Source organism: Carassius auratus, chromosome 11, assembly GCF_003368295.1.
Source record: "Carassius auratus strain Wakin chromosome 11, ASM336829v1, whole genome shotgun sequence".
Classification (NCBI taxonomy): domain Eukaryota; kingdom Metazoa; phylum Chordata; class Actinopteri; order Cypriniformes; family Cyprinidae; genus Carassius; species Carassius auratus.
This window is the reverse complement of record NC_039253.1, coordinates 13,436,516-13,459,390: the sequence shown is the minus strand read 5'-3', so window position 1 is coordinate 13,459,390 and position 22,875 is coordinate 13,436,516. Positions and strand designations below refer to the sequence as shown.

General features: G+C 37.1%; 1 protein-coding gene across 2 annotated transcripts in view; it reads right to left on the bottom strand.

Annotated features, from left to right (window-relative positions):
* LOC113111090 (rho guanine nucleotide exchange factor 10-like protein) overlaps positions 1 to 22,875 on the bottom strand; it is a 101,722-nt gene that overhangs the window by 51,050 nt on the left and 27,797 nt on the right. For both annotated transcript variants that reach the window (XM_026275547.1, XM_026275548.1), the window contains 5 exons: positions 21,408 to 21,553; positions 18,602 to 18,774; positions 13,953 to 14,068; positions 11,751 to 11,878; positions 4,656 to 4,756 (listed from right to left, as the gene is read on the bottom strand). In XM_026275547.1, the coding sequence (XP_026131332.1) occupies positions 4,656 to 4,756; positions 11,751 to 11,878; positions 13,953 to 14,068; positions 18,602 to 18,774; positions 21,408 to 21,553 (664 nt within the window). The remainder of the gene's footprint in view (positions 1 to 4,655; positions 4,757 to 11,750; positions 11,879 to 13,952; positions 14,069 to 18,601; positions 18,775 to 21,407; positions 21,554 to 22,875) is intronic.

Sequence of the window (22,875 nt, the reverse complement as noted above, 5' to 3'; positions counted from 1 at the left end):
GGATGCCTGCATGACACTTCAGGGACCAGTGCTGAGGTAAACAATTGCTTATTAAATTCCTATTAATATGTATAAATCAAAATTTTTACTTTTTTCGTTTTTTGAATGTATAACAGCATAGCTTAATACCATAACATATAATAAAAATGCTGTTTATTATAATTAATTATTTATTTATTTGGCTAGTTTCGTTGTATGTTATGTTTCTTTTGCTGTTTGAGGAATCACATACTATGACATCTACAGATTTTATTCCTGCTTGCTAGGTTACTAAGTGGTACAGTGAATTGAACAGACAGGTTAAGGCCACTGCTTCGCAGAATTGTTCTAAAAGTTCTCTTGTCTATCATTATATAGCCGTGCCAGACAGACCACGGCAGTGATCACTGATCAGGAGTGAGAGGAGTGTGTGACGGAGTGGGGTAAACTACCACTGCCTTTCCTTCCAACGGACAAACTGTGTTTATCATCAACCTGATCGATCTCAACAACAGGTTTACAAATGGTCCCCCACTCTTCTGCTCTGTGCTTAATGTACAATGCTTTGCTATCAGTCACATCCTCTTGTTCTTTGTTTACCACAAAGAACACTGAATAGAAGAAAACAAATAGAAATTGCCTGTATCTGTAATCTTTATCTCCATCTCTCAATTTTTCATTTCCAAGTTTTCTATTAACCAATCTGCCTTTCTTTGCATGTGTGCAATTATATTTATGCATTTCCTCAGAGGAGGCTGTGAGTCCTCAAAATATTGGATGAGAAGAAAATCAGTAGAACAAAAATAATACAATGCCAATATTACATAATATAACATTAAAAAGTGTATTAATCACTAATTTTTCTACAGAAACATTGTCCAACAGCGACACCAGCAGGTAAAGTTACAACGGGAGTCTCTCATCTCCCCTGATCCCATTGAGTTTGAACAGACCCCCTAAAGCATGCAGTGGAATTTGTGAGGAGAATGAATGGGGAGAAGTTTTTTGAGAGGAGGTAATGCCACCATCAAAATACAACTGGATATGACTAGTTATGTTTGGCTGTGATTGGTTCATGCAATAAAGACTCGTTTAAAAAAAAAAGTCAATAAACAATATGCGTACTGTCATATTAGAACCAATTCACTACATGGGCATTTCTGGTAGAAACCCTTGAAGTAGGGCTGGGCGATATGGCCAAAAACAATTATCATGATAATACATGAAGGCTAAAATGATCAGTCAATATTCATAATTATCACTGCTCTTTATTTTGTTATTTATATATATATATATATATATAGAGAGAGAGAGAGAGAGAGAGAGGGAGAGAGAGAGGGAGAGAGAGAGAGAGAGACGGGGTCAGCAGAGCTCATTTGCATTTAAAGAAAAATGATACAAAACAGCTTGATCTGAAAAAAGCTGTTTTTGACAGGATAAAAACGGTGTTGTTTACATTACCATTGAGAGATTTTATTTTTTAAGAAAATTATATTGCGATAATTATCATTATTGAATTATCACCCAGCCCTACCTTGAAGAATGCATGTCAATATTTATTAAAAGTGCACCTATGAACATGCAACAAGGGAGCATTTGGAAAAAGAATTGGGCCTTTTCTCAGCACCACATGTTGTTGTGGTGGCAATTTCTGAACCACATCTTCATAATTAATGGAACCCACTGGACACACTAATCCACAGTCATGCTATAGCTCTCAATCTCACGCCCATGAGTTCCCTGCATGTTGCCAGAATATCACAAACACTGTTTTCTGACAGCCTGTTTCATATAGATATAAGCATATGTTAACCATATGGAAAACTGTCAATGGCCCTTATAAGAGGACCTAAGGGATAGAGGAATATAGGGACTGATAACACAAGGAAGTGTCTTGTGTTGTAATGCAATGCCAGATGGGAGGTGAAGGGTCTCAAATGACTCCAGTCAAAGTTTTTTTTTTTTTTTTTTTCTGCCTACAGCAGAGCCAAAATTGCACCAGAATTTCTGTTATTGTAATTTCATTTGGCTAAATAAGTAGACAACATGTGGGCGTAATGAAATTAAGGTGTAACTTATGGCTTCAGCAGGTTGAATAACAATGTCAATCCGCACAAAACACTCCGAATGTTTTGATGTACAAAAGTTGTGAATTTAAGCTCATTCTGGTCAACAAGTTTGGCTGAGATGGAACAAAAGTCTGACAGCTAACCAAGGGCGAGCCAAGAAAAAGCAGGAGAGCAAACATGAAAATGTAGAGAAAGCCAAATGTCTTCTCAGAAAGAGAGAAAAGAAAGAAATTCTCGGGAATGTTTGTCATTCTTCATTGCTATCTAGCTGTTTTTGTTCTTGTTTTTTGGAGGGATATTGCCACTTACACTGCTAGCACCCACTTAGTGTCAACCAAGATTGCTATTTGACTATTGCTGTAAAAGTCTTTTCAACAACAGCTCACAAATAGCCATAGAGGCAGCGTATGGAAAACCATTATTGTTGGTGTGAAAACAAGATAATTTACCAAAAAAAAAAAAAAAAACCGAGGCAAAGCTTGGACAATTGTACTTTGCACTTTAAAATGATTACATTCTAAGATAAAAGGTAAAACCAGGTTCCAATAAAGACTCTTAACAGCTACTGGAGACATACTCCGGTCTACCATATTTTTTTCTAATTTCTTTGTTTGTCCATCAAGTAGGATGGTGTAATCTTGTATCATGCCAATCGAAGTAAAACCACTTCTTTTGTTTTTGTTCAACTTTAGCTGGTGTCGAAAAAGATGCAAGTCTGTCACTGAGAAGCCAGACTCCATCAGTCAGTTGTAGTTTTGGTGGTCTGCAGACTGACAGGGATACTTTGTTTCATGCATGGCATCGATGAAAATATCCAAGCTGCTGGATTTGATTTTCAATTCAAGTCCAAAAACTACATACAAACAGTTTTATCACAAATTACAACAATCTGGATGCCTCAATGTGGAAATTTCAGTGAAGCATCTTTACTACATCAAAACTTATAGGCTCTAAAAACAATATTTAACGCATTAATGTCCAGCTGTTTGGAAATCTGTTTGCATTTCTTATTAAAAACTCCAAAGACTCCTACAATATTATAATATCATAAGATTGGACAACGTTAGAAAAACTATAATTAATTAAAACACTGTACTATTTTCAGATTGAGTGTTAATAAATTGCTAGTCTCTACAGTATTACTATACACAGTCTATCTTCTAAAATCAAACCTACAAAAAAATCAAGAATGTGATGGCAGCTTTGTGCTTTAAATACAGAAAATAAGCATAGGAATAAAACATCTACAATGGCACCAGGCTTCTTGAGCACATTTGAGACGGGAAGAATGTTAGACCATTATGCCACTATTGAAATGGCTAAATCTTTTGTGAAATTCAGTTTTTCTAGAGTTATAAAACTGCCAGTACTCTAATGCCAATACTATTCAATAAACCAGAGGCAGAGAGGCTATTTCTATTAGCTTGTCATAAAAGAAATAGGCATTTCTTCAGGGAGTCATAGTTTATAATGCATTGCAAGAATATCTCCTTGCCCTGAGGTTAAAACCCATTAAAACTATTTTACACATTGAAAAGTACTAAATAAAACTTGGTTTCACTGATTTAATACTAAGCCAACAAGTCATAACCTTGTAAATGCAGAGATGATATAACCAAGCTATAAGAGCGTGAAATTGTATTTTATCGTCTCTTTACTGCATTCAGCAAACATTGTCTGGCCTCCTATTTTGATAAACTCTGAATAAAAACAAAACACCTATCTGGTTTTGGAATCATCTTTCTAAATTATTATTTTAATAATATTGCTAATTAAAATAAATAAATAAAATGTTGTTGTTGTAAAATCACATAAATATATAGTTCAGTCATGAAACTCTAGATGGCGCTGGCTGACGGGGTGCCTTATTCAAGTGACTTAACATTTTTAGTTTTTCACTAACCATGCATAACATTTTTTTTCTCAAAAATACAATCATGTACATGCATGCATTTCACATATTATTATAGCCCAGTTTGTGCTGATTACAGTGATATTAGACTTTACCCATTTAGATATTTATAAGAAACGGAAAAAAGCACAAATATCAGGGCATGACAAAACTTCTCCAGGCCCCAAAAATACCCTTAGACTCCAGAGGGTTAACTGATGATATTAAAAGAGTTAAGCAACTTGGCACAAGCTGATTGGTTCATGCTGCATATGGAGCCAATGATCTTACTGCCTTCTATTTAAATGGCTGGCTAGTATTCGCTCGAGAATCTCTGAAAACCCTCCACCTTCCCCAGCTCCACCTGTTTAGATCTGATACAGGTTATTTGATAGCCTATTTGTGCTTGAATAATCATGGCACCGTATCGCCATATGCATTGGCAGTAGTAAATAATAAGTAAGTAATAAACTACAGTAATAATCAGCAGCGATTCAGCAGCAGCTTAGCATATCTGTTCCGCCAAGACCAAATACATTAATATTGTCATATCCATCACCATGCTAAAATGTTCAGAGAGTTGTCCTGATATTATTATTATTAGTCCAATCCATTTATTTATGTATTTATCGTATTAGATCTTAACAATCATAGTCAATGTTTTGGATCAACAGAAATCTAGTCATCAGTTAGTGGAGAATTATATTCAAACTTACTCAGTGCTATCTTTGTTAAGTGTAACCGGTTGACCCAGGATATCTTGCTGACGGGGCTTGGTGTGTTGAAGACCACTGTGAAGCTCACAGGACGACCAGACCTACAGGACATGTGAAAAAAAAAAAATTGGTCAGATGGTGAGATTTACTGAACGAACCAACACGGGAGTGTTGCCATGACCCTTTGAGTTTTATAATCTTGTAAAATTTTCATAAAACACATCACAACATGGTGCTCCCTTAATTATCAGTATTAATAATACAGTGAAATAGTTTTGCTGCAGTGCACCAAGGAGCCCCGGGGAGAGCAGCTGCCACTCTCCACAATACAGCTTGATCTCAAGCTAAGCCTGGATCTGTGTGCTGAGTCTGATTTTTCATGAAATGTGTGCTTATGTGAGGGAAAAAGCAGACAGCAGAAATGAAGATAGCATGGAGATACATATTTCGTCCTTAATTTAATCAAAGAGATGGTATGAAGGTCAAAGAGACCCGTAAGTTCTATGGATGTGTTGGTATGTAGGGTTATGTGGAGAAGGAAGGAAGAGGATCAGGCCACAAGATGAGGTGAGCATGTTGAGTTAATCTGCATTCTAGACCAAGGTGTTTAGCCAGGTTAATGGAGCAGAACTTTTCAGCAATGCCTTCTACAAGGAGGAAATGAGCAAGCATGATTGAGCACCGTCTGCTTCTGGATGGTATCAGGTTTTAATTTTAGTTATTGAATGAGATTGGCCACAAGAAACCCACCTGGATTTGACTTTGAAAAATGACAATGTAAAATTGAAAATGGGATTCAGTTTCTGAATTTGAAAATTATAAACTCTATTATCTAAACCTTGGATTTATCCATATAGGCGAGTCTTCGTATAAAGCACAGTTTTGCTCATAAGATCACAACTACACACCCTTTGCAGAATCAGTCTATCTATCTATCTATCTATCTATCTATCTATCTATCTATCTATCTATCTATCTATCTATCTATCTATCTATCTATCTATCTATCCAGTGCTTGAAGTGGAAAAAAAAAGTGTGCCGGTATCTGAGGGTGCAAAAACATCCAAATATTGAGAAAATCGCCTTTAAAGTTGTCCAAATTAAGATATTGGCAATATAAAACAATAAAATTAACCAAAATTAAGTTTTGATATATGTATTTCAAATAAATATTTTTACAAAATATATGAAATTTACAAAATATCTTCATGGCACATGATCTTTACTTAATACCCTAATGATTTTTGGCATAAAAGAAAATTAGATCATTTTTAACCATACAATGTATTGTTATTGCTACAAATATATATTTAATAATATTTAATAATATACATTTTCCCACTACATAGTCATTTTAGTGCAATAGAAAGTGTAAACTGTAGATTTGCACTCTGCTTAATAAAGCTGTCCATGTCTTCAGTGAGTCAGGAATCCATTCTACACTTGTAAAAATACTTTAACTTCATTTCTAACACAGTGCCTGCTAAAGAAAGACTCTCAGCAAAGGCTAAGGGACACGGAAAGCAATTCACATTCAAACATCATTAGAAGGTAATTGACTGGAGAATAAGATGACGCCCGCCTTGGCTACTGTCACACCAGCAGCCTCTGTCTGCTTGGCATTCATTTCCAGCCCAGGGGAGACAGCACTACTCGGAGAGAGCAAGAGAAAGGAAAAAGGTTGGAAGAAAAGTGTGAAGTGCAAAGGCACAGATATAGAAGAATGAACTAAAACCTTCGAAGACGCTCTGAGATAAAGAAATCGAATTTCGACTGAAATTCAGGGGATGCTTGGCTCCTTCCCAGAATGGCAAATGCAAACAACAACTCACAGATTTCCTTCACTCAGCACAATGGTTTCATGGGAGAAAATAAGTAAAAAGAGGTGGGATGGGGGAGGGCTGGTTGTTCGGAGCGGAGTAAGTGCGCTCCATGCTTAATTTGATTCTTGGGATAAAGCTGGGCACCCACATCGGTCTAAACGTGATAAACAGAATGGCCCAGGGTTCCTCCCGCTGGCTGATTGAAAATCTGGGTGGTTGCAAGTGGGTATGCGAGTTTATGTGTCTCTGTGCGGCCTGAATAAAGAAACAGCAGAGGAGGCAGACTCCCAGGCAAAAAGGGCAGAATGGAGAGCAGAGAACAGACTGATTTATGGCTGCAGGTCAGTGCTGTGGCATGTGTGTGACATTAATGCAGAATGACAGGACAGATAGTGGAATGAAAGAAAGACACACCAGCTCGTCTCTGTGCTGATTGGAGGAGACTGTATATCATACAGGAAGTGGATTTGGACAAAGCACTCTATGCCTATAAGCTCTATAAACCCCATGCCTACTACTCAATTGACCTGTCTAATTCACACTTAATCCTGGGTTAACATCTTTTTAAAACCAAGTTAAGGCCTCTTTTAAACTCTGAGTTAAATAAAAAGTCTCACAAATGTTTTAGCAATGCTTTGAAGTTTATTTACAGAAAACCAATCATAAAATGCCTCAGTTCTTACCTAATTAAATATGCATATGCTTTCACGCTGTGTTTAATTTCAGTTTGTAAGTGAAACGGTGAAAGTAACTGCATTAACTTGAGTGATTATTATTTTTGTGGGCTTTTTTTTTTTTTCAGAAGACAAAATCACGATTTTGTGTGGCCAATCTGTTTTTGTCCAATGAATGTTACTAACCTCATAAATATGCAAATATCTGAAGCTCACACAGGCAGTAGCACCACTACAGTGATAGGTTTGATGCCCAGGGAATGTATTGATGTCAGTGTCAATGTCAGCTTTATTTATATAGCACCATTAAAGACAGCAACTGTTGACCAAGGTGCCAAACAAAATATTGAAACCTTCAATAAAAACAATTACAACATCAGGGTTCGCAAAATTTCAAAATCCCTGGTAGCCCTTCGGCCAGGTACTCCTGAGATTTTGGTAGCCCAAAAATGTATTTAATAGCCCAAATAAAAATTATAATAATAATTTTGTTTTGTTTTGTTTCGTTTTGTTTTTAAATATAGAAAATCAGATAGGAGTTTAAAATGTCAATCAAAAATATTTTCAATACACAAATATCAACAAATATGAAGTAAGGAATTTAATTTCACTTTACAGAGTATCTGCAGAATTTAAAATAAATAAATTTAAGGCAATTTATGACCGATTTTAAGAAAAGCACGAGTAAAATGAACAGTATGAGTGGTGTTGGACAATGTCTATGATAACATTTTTTTGTTTTTCACAAAAACAAAAATCTAATACAACATTTCTGCCTTTAGACCATTTTTATGAAAAGGGATAAATAAAGCATATAAATTGACAATTTAAAACATATACAGTATCACTGTCTTTATTGTTTAGATTTTTCGAAGGCACATTAAATTCTTTCTCATTTACAACTCTATGTGTTTGCTGCGTAAAAACGTGAGTTGATATTTTTTGCATTGATCATATGACCATAAACAGCTAGAAAGGCTTGTCGGAAATTCTAATTTATTCTCTGCCATGAGGTGGTGCTTTAAGACCACTGATATATAATGGATTCCCGGGTAACGGCTGTACACCGAACATCTCTGCGTTCATAAATATTGCTTTATCAGGAATTATAGTTAAAAAGAAATTGAAATGCAAATGACAAGTTTTTGAGGACAGTCGGTTCCCTTCAGATACATTCAAATAAAGACATCCGCACCGTGTTTTGACTTGAAACGTAGCCTACAGCGCTCATATTAATTAAATGACATCATTGCCTTTTGAAGTTTAATCAATCCGCATCGCGACTCTCGTCTTTCCGTCCCCAACTGTAAGAAATCGTTTAATCATAAGGCATTTCTTATACCATTTAACTTATTTAAAACTTTTATGGCCGTTAAGTTTGATACAACCCACTTTAGTCATTTTTAAGGACCCACGGGAGATCTTTATTTAAAGTAGCCCGTCGGGTCAGAGTAAGGTTACAATTTAGTAGCCCGACTGGAAACCACAATAGCCTTTGGACTAGCTTTTTTTTCTTTTCTTTTTTTTGATCCCTGAATTTACAGATTGTAAACACTTAAAATCTCTAAATACACAAATGATCTAATTGCTAAAGAAAATAAATATGTTTTGAGATTTCCTTTGAAATCATGTACCGTAGTAGCAGTTCTGATGTACACCTCCTAGTTTCAACCTAGTCCTCTGAACATTTAGTCATCTCTGAGTGAATGACACCAGAGACCTAGCTGGATTGTAAATGGAGAGTAAATCAGCCAAATACACAGGTGCTAGACCATTCAAACATTTAAAAACCAGTAGCAGCACTTTAAAATCAATTCTAAAACAGACTGGGAGTCAGTGCAAAGAAATTAAAACTGGAGTAATATATAAATTTTTCGAACACCTGTAAGAAAACCTGGCAGCTGCATTTTGTACCATCTGAAGACAGGCCAGAGATGACTGATTAATGACCATATAAAGGGAGTAACAGTAGTCTATTTTTGTTGAGACGAAAGCATGAATTACTTTTTTCAAAGTGTTTAAGAGAAAGAAATGGTTTTACCTTGGCTAGGACTCAGAGATTTAAAAAAAATGGTTTTAAGCACAAGAACTAATCTGTTTGTCAGATTTGAGAGAGCTATCAAAAAACACCCAAATTGTTCTCTAGTAGTTTGACAAATGGATACAGCGGCCAAGATCTAAACAAGAAGAGCTAAAGGCTTCTGAGGATTCTTCCTCCTCTCTTTCTCCTACTTCGCTTTCTGTCAACCTACTGTCCTATCTAAATAAAAGGCATAAAACACAATAAATAAATAAATAAAAAAAAGCATTAGTTCAGAAATCAGATTACCGTATTTTCCGGACTATAAGTCACACTTTTTTTCATAGTTTGGCTGGTCCTGCGACTTATAGTCAGGTGCGACTTATTTATCAAAATTAATTTGACATGAACCAAGAGAAATGAACCAAGAGAAAACATTACATTCTCCAGCCACGAGATGGCGCTCTATGCTGCTCAGTGCTCCTGTAGCCTACATTGAAAACATAGAGCGCCCTCTCGTGGCTGTAGACCGCAATGTTCTTTCTCGGTTCTTGGTTCTTAATAAATGCGACTTATAGTCCAGTGCGACTTATATATGTTTTTTTTCCTCGTCATGACGTATTTTTGGACTGATGCGACTTATACTCAGGTGCGACTTATAGTCAGAAAAATACGGTACAATAGCTTTTGGGAATCAGACTACACAGTCCAAATTCACACTGGATACTCATAAAACTGTAAATGGAATAGTTAATCCTTTGATTTTACTATTTTCTGAAAAAACAAATCTCAGTTCCCTGTCCTAATGACATCAATGCATTATGACATCACAGCAGGCTGACGAAGGCAATGGAAAATTCAGGGAGTGTGACTGTTTTGGAAGCAGGGCAGGGGTTCTAGTGAACATCTGACTGAGCAGATTGCTCCTGCGAGTTCTGCAGAATGTGAGCCAACCAAGCAGGCCTGAAGAGCAGGGGTCTGACAGATATTGGGAGGACTACAGGGTACTGAGCTGCTCTGGGCCGGTTGGGCTGTCACATTAGGTTGAGAAAGCACACGGAGATTAAACGTTCTGCTGAGTCTCTTCCATGCGCCATGGCAGCAAATCAGTCCCTTGCACCTCCTCTCAGCTTGCAAGGCACTATTTTTTTTTAGTCAGGGAGTAAGGATGAAATGAAATATATGTATTTGTGTCTGAACATTCATGCAAGTGAGTTTATACAGTAATGATATTAACCCTCACATTCTCCTTAGGGTCTAAAATAAACCAATGCTACTTATTGGAGAATAATTCATACAAAAATTAAATAATTTTTCACCCTCATGTTGTTCCAAACGTTCTTTCTTCTGTGGAAGGAAAAATATTGAAAAGTGAAGGGGGTCAATGCTGTTTTATGGACCAAAACAGAAAGAATAATCTTTTGTGTTCCCCAGAAGGAAGACACTCTTGACATAAGGTTAGGTAATAAGTATTATTTCCAGCTGAATGAACCCAATTAATAAATTCAAAGTAAAATAACTGCTATGATTTGTATTATTTTACATGTAAATCATTGGAGTCTCTTTGGAGTTCTCAAGTATAATCTACACTGAACATGGAGGTTAAATGACATCAACTGCTCTATGCTTTACAGTTCATCTTCCTTTTCTCTCTGCTTCTCTCCTCTCATGTTCTCCCCATCTCTTCAGCTCTTTTCTTAGTTGAATCCTCCACTAATCTGTCTTCGTTTCTCTTCCTTCCACAGCCGATTCTATGAGTGAAGTTTCCGCTCTCACTCTGCATCATTAAGATAAGCACATTCAGGTGCAGTGCACTGTGAAAAATGTGCAGCATCCGCCTTGACACATTTACATTCACTGACGCTTAATGTGACATAATAAGAGTACATTAAAGCCCCTGTCTACGCATCAAAGAGAAATTACACTATTGCTCCAAATGGGAAACAGCAGCTCCCATACGAAGTTAAATGAATTGAATAAGCTCTATGACTAGCCATAATGCAGCACTTCCCATCTGAAAGGAGCTGTGTAACTTTATCTCCAGCATTTCTTGATCTCTTGAATCTGAGATCTATCACTTAATGATTTCCCGTCATGCTATTAGGCTTGTAATTTGCTGCTTAAAGGTGACATGGGGCAGGCTTTTAACGCACGCCACAAATAAAGCCGGGAAATGCGCTTTCATTAGGGAAAATTAACATGGCGCCGGGATCCTTCATCATCTTAACGTTGTTACAGATGAACATTAACATTTTTGTCATCTGCCATTATGTTTCAGTGCCGCTTGGGATCACCTGCTCCAGAGAATGTGTAAAACTGCCAGTCTGAAATCCAGCTGTGGTGTAATTGAGACAAAATTGTTTTTTCTTGTGTAGATCTCAAAAGCCATTTAGCTACATGTCTTACTACTTACTACTTTCATGAGGCAAATGCAATCTATTAAGCGAACAAGAAGAAGAAAATATGTTTTCTCAATTGGCTATAAAAAAAATGTGCTCTTTTGCATTTTGTTGAGGCTGCTGAAGAAAAATAATTCACCTTGTCAACATGCAAAGAAGCTTTTGCCCCGTTTACTTACTTGTCTGGTCTGTCAGGGACTTGCAATCGTAAACGGCACTTGTTGGCGCTCTGAATTTGGTCCTCCTTGATGCGGATCAGTCTTTGCAATGCCAAACACCAGTCCTGTGCTACAGTGGTGTTCAGATTCTATAAACACAGAAAACAAAGAGAATTATGATACTAGCAAAAACTGATGTGCTTTAAGACCTTGAACTGACACTGGACCCAACACCGTACCAATATTGTATCAAATCAAACAATGAACTGCACAAGACCTATATATATATATAATTTTTTTTTGTTTGTTTTAGTTTTTTGGGGGCTATCCTAATTAGTCAGTTTAAATTTTTATTATATGCATTTAGCACAGCTGACCATATCGTAACGGACCCACAACCAGGTGAAAACCACTGTATTATATCATATTAAATGCAGAAGTCTTTTTAGTTGTTCATTGTTATGTTAACTATGTTTTTGGCCTCCAAGTATTGATGAAATAATGATGGTTTCCTTCTCATAAACAAAATTATTAATATCTCCCAAAAGCCAAATCCAATTGAAATACATCTCCAAAATCAATGAGGTCTGCAGAAGTTCACTCGTTCTTTATTCGCTGTGCATTTATATTCTGATTAGACTGTGGGTAGGAATTAGTCATTTGGAGAAAGGCCAAAGGCATGGTTATGGTCAGGAAACCATGCAAGACAAAGCTCTGTTAGTGTTTCCACACAACGCTCAGAGGTAAAAGAAGCAATCTAGCTGTTTTTGTACTGGTTTAGTGACTGTCATGGCATCAGGGGAGCTGTCCTGATTTGAGAGCAGCCTTGTGCTATGTAGACATGCTGCTCAGAGCTATCTCCCATCTGAACATTAACTCCCGATCAGATTATGAAGGTTTCCCCATGCTGTCGTCCAACTATCAAGCGGATGCCATGATAATCAATTGTTGATGTTGCCGAACTTTGATCACAATTTAATTACACTGAAAACTCTGTTACCCCAAAGGCTTCCATGCCTAGATGGCTGTATCATATGTGACTAATACTGCTTTTGTTTTGCTGTTTATTGTATTCTACCTTGACCTTTTTCTGGATGTTGTTCTATTTTTAATCATTCTTTGACACTTGGGCTTTTTTTATAATAATAAAATATATATAAGTCAGTAAGATGGGTTAGTTAGATTCTGTTTTTTTTTTTTTTTTAGGAAACTGGAACTTTTATTCAATAATGAAATATTAAATAATAATAAAGACATTTATAATTCTACAAATATGTTATATTAAATAACAATGAAGACATTTATAATTCTACAAATATTTCTGTTTCAAATAAATGCTGTTCCCTTGAATTTTTTAATTAATCAAAGAGTCCTAAAATATCGAAAAAATTAAGCAGCGCAACATACTATAATAATAAATATGAACAAAATTCTGAAGGATCACTAGAGTGGATGAATGAATTACACTTGATAATATATCAAAATTAAAAAGTTAATTTAAATGTATTAAAAAAAATAATAATAATAATAAATTCAATTGACCCAAGTATACATTATACATATACATTATATATGACCCTGGAACACAAAACCGTTCATGGGTATATTAGCCAACAATACATTGTACGGGTCAAACGTATTGATTTTCTGTTTTCTTTTTCTTTAAAGTAAAGATCACGCTCTATTAAGATATTTTGTAAATTTACTACTGAAAATATATTAAAACTTAATTTTGAATTAGAAATATGCATTGCTAAGGACTTAATTTAAACTTTAAAGGTGATTTTCTCAATAATATATATATATATATATATATATATATATATATATATATATATATATATATATATATATATTTTTTTTTTTTTTTTTTTTTTTTTTTTTGCAACCTCAGATTCACAACCAAATATCGTCCTATCCTAACAAACCATACATCAATGGAAAGCTTATACAATATATTCAGCTTTCAGATGATGTGTAAATCTCAATTCCAAAAGATTGACCCTTATAACTGGTTCTGTGGTCACATACTATATAATTAAAACATATGAAATGTATAATTTATTTATCACAAGCTTCAGTTTATGAGCCATTTTTACAATTACTTTGAACTAACTCTGCCCAATGGTGATTTTTAATGTATAACTTCGGTTCCTTTCAAGTTCCCAATTAAGGGTTCAGAGACATTATGGTCCACCGAACATACACCGAACGAGTATTTACCTGGTACGTTCCCTGTAAAGTCCTCACAAGCAGAGTGACCTGCTCTACCACTGAGAGGTCATGCTGCAACTCCTGCAGTTCCTGATACAGCCGGGGCGGACCCAGAAAGATACTTCCTGTCAATCAAAAATAACCAGCTTCACTTATCCAGTACTTAAATTTCACACCACGCTTTATCAGAGCATGAACCCCCGAGTGCAAAAAAGCACCTGCAATCCAGGGTTCTTGAAAGCTGAGATGGTGTTTCTGTGGATATGGGTTCCTGTAAAGGTGCTGAATCATTCAAATATGTAATCGAGTCAGGATGGCTTATAAAAAAAACACTTTAGGATTTCCTATACAGCACACATTGCTCAATCTCAAAACACTGATCTGAAACCTGCACACTGGTCTTAATTCTGAATGATACCTGACCTTTAAAAAGGAAGGCAGACTTACAGTGCTCTAAGTCAGTGTTTCCCAACCACTAGTGTGCCGTGACAGGCTGTCAGGTGTTTATTATATACAGGTATTAATTATCAAAAACGTATTATATTTCATTATTATTATTTTAAATCAGTGCTATTGGTCATCGTTGGGTCTGTTTGTGGGTTTTACAATTATTCAACCAATGAAAAATGTATGTTTGAATAAGTACTGTGTTTGTTTTTTTACTCAAGAAAACTGTCTAAAAAGACTATGTTAATGTTTTTGTGTGTTTGGAGAGCGGAGAAGAGTCTTAACATTAGTTTTTTTTTTTTTTTTACTTATCTAAACTGTGGGAAACACTGCTCTAAGTTCTGCTTGAATATTTGCCCAAATGCAAATCGAAACAAAATCAAACGCCTTAACTTTTAAAGACTTGGGGTCTATGCCAAAACTTTCATTTGCCAATACTCTCCAGTAGCGCCACTAACAAAGAGAATCGATACTGAAGACAGATCGATCTCCCATTGTTTGTGTAGCCACACCGGTTAATGCTATAGGGAAGAGAAGCAGAGTATAAAATGAAGCCATTTAGAATTATGAAGCCCTTTAAGGGTGACGAAACGAACACAGGTGTCTCATTAGACGTGAAATGTAGCATCGATTTGAATCCCCATTCACTTTTTTGCGGTCTCTGGTCTTTGCCTGCAGAATCAATAGCCAAGGTGAATGTGCTCTACGCGTCCGACCGATAGCCCAGGAATGAGGAGTGTAATTAAATCCCAGAGCTGGATGTGCAGACCGCAGGACTGTCTGGCCTTTCAGCACCTCAGAATAATCAGGTGACCTGTGTGCAGAATTGGGGCGGCGCGAGCATCTGTTGGCCCCCAGCTCAACCTAATTCTCGAAGTAGTGCTGGAAGGTCTCTCAGAGATCTCTCTCTGTCTCTGACACACCATTTCCCTCTTTCTCGGTTCTCTATACCTATCTTTGTGTCTTTCACTCTCTGTCCAGACTTTCATCCACTTCTCTCTACACCTCTACATCTTTCTCTCATTGTTTTGTCTGTCTCTCTCTAACCTTTAGAAATGTAATAGGGTCTTTAACTCGCACAGCCACAGAGACATCTGTCACTGGCACGACTTGATCAATGGCAGGCACATTTGAAATAAAAAAAAGGCACAGTGAGCCCCAACAGCGCAAACTGGCAGAGTCAGCATGCTCTACTGGTTGCTGTGGCAAGGCCTTGGGCAGGCCTACAGGTTTGTGGGCTCATGGCCCACCTTGGCCTCAGGTGAATGTGCTGACTTGTAATCCAGACTAATCCAGTTGGTGTGCCGCGATCTGGTTTTTCGCACTATGGCATGGTATTCTGCCATTTCCAGTAGTCTATCTCTCTCACACACATTGTCATATGTAAACTGACACACGCGCTGGGCGACCGCCAGCGGAGGCCTATGCAAGCACAATACTGAAGCCCAAAGCCTAAAGTCAACAAAGCTGTTGCCAGAAGGGCAGCTCTAATTTGGATTTCTCGTTCATATCTGTGCTTTTTAACTGACATCCATACACTGAGTTTAACCAAGTGTTTTTACACATACAATTTTAGCAAGGATCTGCCTGGCAAGTTTAAACAAATCTAAAAAATGATGTGCATAACCGCTGTGGAAACAATTCTGTGATAACGTCCAGGGACCAAATTGTGATGCCAAATTAAAACTGCAATGTAAATATATAAATATAAATGTAGCAATAAAATGTAGAGATTTTATCAATCAAAATATGCACAATACATATAAATAATACAGCACGTTAACAATACTAATATAAAAACAATATTTAAAAAAACATGATAATTATTTGTATAAATGTTTTGATTATTTATTTTTTGATAATTCAATTTTAATACAACAATAATAACCAATGATGATTATTATTGTCATAATTTAGCTTAAAAATATAGAAATAAATAATACATAAAATGTCCAACGATAATGTTTCTCTGTGTCCTTACCGTTATAGTTGTGAACGGTCCTTTTTCTTATATTACTAATTGACATCCACATATTTACTTTGTCTAAATGTCTATAAGCAGAATTTTCCAGCAGGATAAAAAAAAAAGATAAAATTATGCTAAAGTGTAACATCACTATACAATACAGTATGTCTCCATTAGAAACACATTGTCACCCCCCTGCTTGTGTAAAGCTCCCCCATCAGTGGGCAGGACCCATCTCATGGTTTACCAGGGCCTCTATGATTTGCAGTATGTCACTGTTTTGTTCTCCTTTACAGTGGCGGCAGCAGAGGGTCTGCCTTTTCCTGGAATATTGGTCTATTCCATCAATAAATCAGGACACTAGGGCCTGCAGGAGATGAAAAATGAGCCCATTTTGAGGTACGCTGGGGGAGCATGGGATCTGGTTTGGACGAGGAGCCCCATGGAGTGTCATCACAAGAGAGGAGAAATGTGGCGCACACCAGGCAAAACAGGCTTGTATGTCTATGTGCTGCTATAAATAGCTGAAGATGGACACATTCAGACACAGTGAACCAGACAACGTCAAAGGTGTCTGGAAAATAGCAATAAGCTTCCTGGATAGAGTAAGAGAAGACAGTGACACAGTCTGCATTTTATTTCTACATAATAAGAAAAACCGAAACCAAGTACAGACTCCATGACCAGTCTAGCCACAGAAAAAGGCTTTGAAAATTTCTGGCACCCTTATGAGAACATATCTGTCACTGTGATTATTTTAGATATATGTGAGAGAGAGAGAGAGAGAGAGAGAGAGAGAGAGACATTTTACATTTTATTTTATACTATTATTATTATTTGTTTTAAAATAAAATAAAATACTCTAAAGATACACTACTTTTCAAAAGTTTGGGGTCATTACCATTTTTGAATGTTTCTGAAAGTCTCACCAAAGCTCTAATAATACAATAAAACAGTAATATCATCAATAATTTAAAACAGCATCAATAATTTAAAATAGCTGTTTTTCTATTTTAATGTATTTTAAAATGTAATTTATTCTTGTGATGGCAAGGCTGAATTTTCAGTAGCCGTTACTATTATCAAATAGTCCCTCAAAAATCATTCTAATATGCTGATTTGCTGCTCAAGAAACTAAAATATTTTGTTTTATATCATGTTTTTGATAAATGGAAATAATTTGATGAATAAAAAGTACAAAAGACCAGCACTTTTTTGTTACATTATAAATGTTTTTACAGTTATCTTGACAGTTTAATGCAGCTTTGCTGAAGAAAAGTGTTAATATTATATATCACTGGCCGCTACCTTTTAAATGGCAGTGTATAGAAAAATACAGCCTTTATATTAATAAAATAAAAAAAAGAAAATGTCTTAAGTATTTACTATATATTTTATCCTGTCACTATTTTGTATTTCTTGTATTGATTATTTGCCAGTATTTCATGTCAAACAATCATGCCAGTACTTTACACTGAATTTTTAATTCAACTGAAATCGAAAAGGGATATGGAAATGAGAAACAGCAAGTTTTAGGGAGGCTACTGCTGAGTTATTAAATAGCAGGAAAAGAACAACGATAGATAAATTGGACAGACTGTTTTTAGAATGATTTTAGAGACAAATAAGGTATAGGGGGCATAAGAGGTCTTCTAAAGACTCCTGCCCGCGAGCTGTCTGCTAGGCCCCAGCATTAAACATCTTCTGTCATCTAATTTCCTGCCTTCCCTGTGTGCACAATCCAACATGGGTGTTCCACAGACAACACCATTAATATTTCAGCTCGGAAAGCAAAAGGCTTAAACAGCGAGAACCTGTACATCCTGATAACACTTTGTACCTGAAGCTCTGTCAGCATATTTATCTTAGTACCCCACAATTGCTCTTTTCCTGTTCCTCGTCTTCTAACTCGAAACACAATAATGTTTTGTAAGAGTGTTCAGCCCTGATTCCAATCTCCTGAACTTGCTTTCTCTGATTGGGAGTGGAGGTGGAAATAATGTGCCAAAACTGATGACAGCCCACTGAATATGTTTGTGGTCTATCAGACAGTGAAATAAGATTGCTTAGAGTGCGCCTCTGTGGTTATTATCTAAGCTGCATGAGATAAACTCATCTGCAGAGGCCATAAAAAGGTGTATTGCTCACAAGAAACGGTCAATTAATTCAAAATGTCTCACTCACATCAAGGATGTGTGTTATCTGATTGTTTAGAAAGTTACAGTGCCAACAGCATTGCCATTACCCGATCCCGCAGAGCTGCCCGAGCGCTTGACTCCTCCGAGCTGATAGAGAGCGTCCTTGGTCTGGGAACCCTCTTGACCCACTTCAACTACATGGACCTGCTGCAAGGGGGCGCTCCACTTTAGGGTGTACTTGGGACCTACTGGAACCAGACTGCTGATGTCAGGGGGGCCCCTGGTGGTGATAAGAGGATCAACATGTAAAAATGCTTGCGCATAATTATAAAAACAAGGAACCTGACAGATCACAAGAGAGGAAAAAGGATTTCATTTGAAACAATTCTGACTGAAATATACAACTAATATAAAAAAGGCAAACAATGCACTGAATTAAAATGACAGAAATAGCATTCTCTTACATACACATAAACTTTCTAATGCTCCTCATTTTACTTAAATTAAATAAAATTAATGCATTTAGCAGACGCTTTTATCCAAAGTGACTTACAGTGCATTTATGCTAACAGTTTTTACCTAACATGCGTTCCCTGGGAATTGAACCCACAACCTTGCGCTGCTAACACAATGCTCTACCACTGAACCACAGGAGCAACATATTTTACCTATGAAGTATCTATGAAGATGTAATGAAGATGTCACATGGACTATTTTAACAATGTCCTTACAAGCTTTCTGGGCCTTGAACATGGTAGTTGCATTGCTGTCTATGTGGGATCAGAAAGCTCTCGGATTTCATCAAAAATATCTTAATTTGTGTGCCGAAGATGAATGAAAGTCTTAAAGGTTTGCAACAACATGAGTGTGAGCATGTGCGACATTTGACTCTTGAGTCGGGGGGCAGGGAAAAGGCAAAATAAATCTTTTTCGGATGTATGCATCAAAATAATGCCCTACCATGCATCAAATCAGTCGATACAGTACAGAGAAGAATAACTTAAAAAGGCTGCCTGTGTTTATTAAACTGTTGAGCTTTGACTGATTTGAATGGTGATGCTTCCCGTTTTAAGTGGCCTTTCATTTATAACCAGAAATGTGCACGCTTTTTTGATGTTCATTTAAGTTGTCCACGTCTTTTTTAAGTTTCACTTGAAATGTGTCCATTTTGAATCTTTACTAAAGGTGAGACACGTGAGGAAAAAATTAGCGATCAGTTGTAGGACTATTCTGTCATAAATTGCATACCATTCATTTCTGAACATTATACCGTCCTTTACTGGAAATGAAATTAATGGTTAATGTGTTTCGATCTCAATAAAGTTTACATATGCTTTCAGTCTGTAAACTGGATATCGCTCAGGCCGCACTTTGTCTGTGGAAGTTTGGACAGGGCCGGTTCCAGAATAAATCACTGAGGCATTTTTGTCCCATCCATTGCTCTGGTTATCACCAAATGACGAGCACTTCCTGTGTCTATTTGCCTCTTTAAGGTGAATCGCTTGATGTATTCCCCAATTGTAAGTCGCTTTGGATAAAAGCGTCTGCTAAATAAATCACTGTTATTTCGAGAACAAATCCAGAAGAAATATATTAGTTCATTGCAATGTCACAATGTTCCATTATAATCAATGAAGCTCTCTAAACTACACAATGAATATCTTATTTACATCACGTCTGCCTATGAGATGATTCTAGAGCGTGCAAATCAGTGGTGAGTGAATTTTAAAAACTCTGTTTCTGATTGGCCATTGCGTTGAAGAAATCAACATATATTTCTCTGATTGGCTACATTGCTCAATGCCGCAAAAACACATTGTAAAACATAGTTTGCCAGATGTTCAATTGCTTGTGCTTTCATTTGAGGGTATTTAGGGCTGTCTAGTACCTACCCCCGTACAACCGGGCCTGTGCTTGGCGAACCACTCCAATTGCAGCTGGGCTGACATCAAGGATCCATGACTAACGATATGAGGGGGAAATTGCCCCCCACAAATGTTGCCCATGTGGATGAGCAATTAATGAGAATTTTCATTTTTCATTCCCTTTTAGATTTTGGGTATCAGACAAGACTTGCTGTTAAAGGAATAGTTCACCCAAAAATGTACTATAAACCAGAAAAAGCAACATTATGAATGATTTATTACAAACATGCTTTTCACTTCACATGTCAATAATTGATGGTCTGTAGTCATGTGGATTAATTGCAGATTATAGTGATGTTTTTATAAACTGTTAGAACTCATTTTTGACAGCACCCATTCACTGCTCATCCACTGGATGCTTACATTTCTATAATTCAGATTTTTTATACAGACCAGCTGTAAGCACACTGTGAAGGGCTGGACCTCCACCTAGTTAGAGGGTTTCTTATTATTCTTTTATTCTTGTAATGTAGGTTAAACATCGCAATCACCTCTTTAAGATTTTCTAAATGGGCATGTCAAGTCATGCTTTAGTAGAACAGAGACATACCGTGCAGCAGTAGGACTAGCTCAAAAGCTTTGAGATTCAGCATCAGCGTGAGCTTTTTCACTTAGCTGTTTACCTTTTGCACTGCTGAGATGTGATCAATGGTGCTGTCATAGATAATCTATTTGAGTGGAACAGAGGAGCGCCTTTATGCCTGTGATCTATGGGGATAATTCTTGTCGCTGTAGCTAAACACCCTGCTATTTGTTCCCAGATAATGAAGGCCGATTTGACTCTGCCCAGTTCTGTCTTGTGCCTTAGCCATTAGCAGCTAACCCCCTCACATTGACTGAGTCATATTAGGGAACGTCAGTGTAATGCTTCAGGAGACTCAGGAGTCTGTATTTAGATCGGCTGATGAGCTTCAATCCGTCAGCGTGGCCTTAGAGGTGGGACGGAGGGACAAAGAGAAAGTCAATCGACCTTGTCCGGGACACGTACTTGATGTTGATGTTGGCACAGATGAGCATGTCACCGAAGAGAAAGACTTTTCGCTCCTTAGACTTGAGGACCTGTCCTCTTTCGCCGTACACCGTCTCAATCAGCGTCTCGCAAAGGATCAAAGAGCTCTGCTCGGAGTTCAGCAGCTGAAGAAAAGACAGGGGAGACACTGATTGCACATAAGTCTTAGAAAATAGAGGCGTCCAATTACATGGCTACACACTTACTTATAGGCCACAGTGTGGCAAAGAAGACACTTGAAGGTTCACAGGGAGGCAGAGCAGAAGATTGGAGACACAGCAGTACATTTGTAGCAGAAAAGGTTGTGGAAATACAACCCAATCTTAAAGATACTCATTTCAAATAGGACTGAGAAGTACAGACTCCAATCTACAAACTACATAAATGTGGATGTGCATTACAAAAAGGGAGGATTTCTAAAAGTTGCAGTTATATTCTAAAAGTTGCACTAGAACTGACTGGTCCCAAACCTGTAGGACTTTATTTCCTCTGGGCACACACAAAAGAAGATCGTTTGAGAAATGTATCTGTGTCCATACAATGAAAGTCAATAGTTTTAGTTCTAAAAAACTAAATATCTTCTTTTGTGTTACACAGAAGTACGACATACAGATTTGGCGATGAGGTTGTGTAAATAATGAGCGAATTCTTTTTTTTTTTGTTGGGTGAATTATAAGTTGTACCACTAATATCACCAAGCAGAACTGCAAAAAGGCTGACTGTTTCCAAACGGGTTTCCTGAACACCACTATCTCTCAACAGACAGACCCACTCCTGGCCTGGGATGTGCACTGCACAGTTAATTTATGCACTATATAGGCATTCTATATTTAACCACAATACATGAAAAGACGGAGAAAAAAAACTATTCATTTGTATTGTGTTAGGAGACAACCAGAGTTCGTCCTCATTTCATCAGCAATAACACACAAGCTGCATCACAGCAGCAAAACCCCAATGTCCAGCGACTCAAATAAATATTGCGTGCTGGTGTTTGATCAGTCAGGAGAGTGGTTTTATAAATAATGCATCTGCTTCTGTAGCCCGAATCACACAAAATTAGTCGCCGGATCCAGAGGGAATTGGCAACACTGCTTGGCCTTTGTTGAAATGCATTGAAAAATTAGACCTTCAGTCAGTCATATCCAGGCACTGTGTTTTCATAGTAAGAGCGCCATCCAAAGGCTGAAAATATAAACAGAATGTCGTGGGGGAAGGACAGATATCCTTTTTAGGGACTTGAGAGTGTGACTGAAATGGTTTGTAATGTTTGTGTGTGAGAGAGAGAGAGAGAGAGAGTAAGCGACAGAGGTGTATGTGATGTGCTTGCTGAAGAGGGACAGGGAGACGCCGCAGTCTTAGCCTGTGCAGCATACTATATCTGCCAGCCTACTAACTCAGATAGTCTGAGACAGACAATGAATATTTTATTGTGTGTATATGGGGT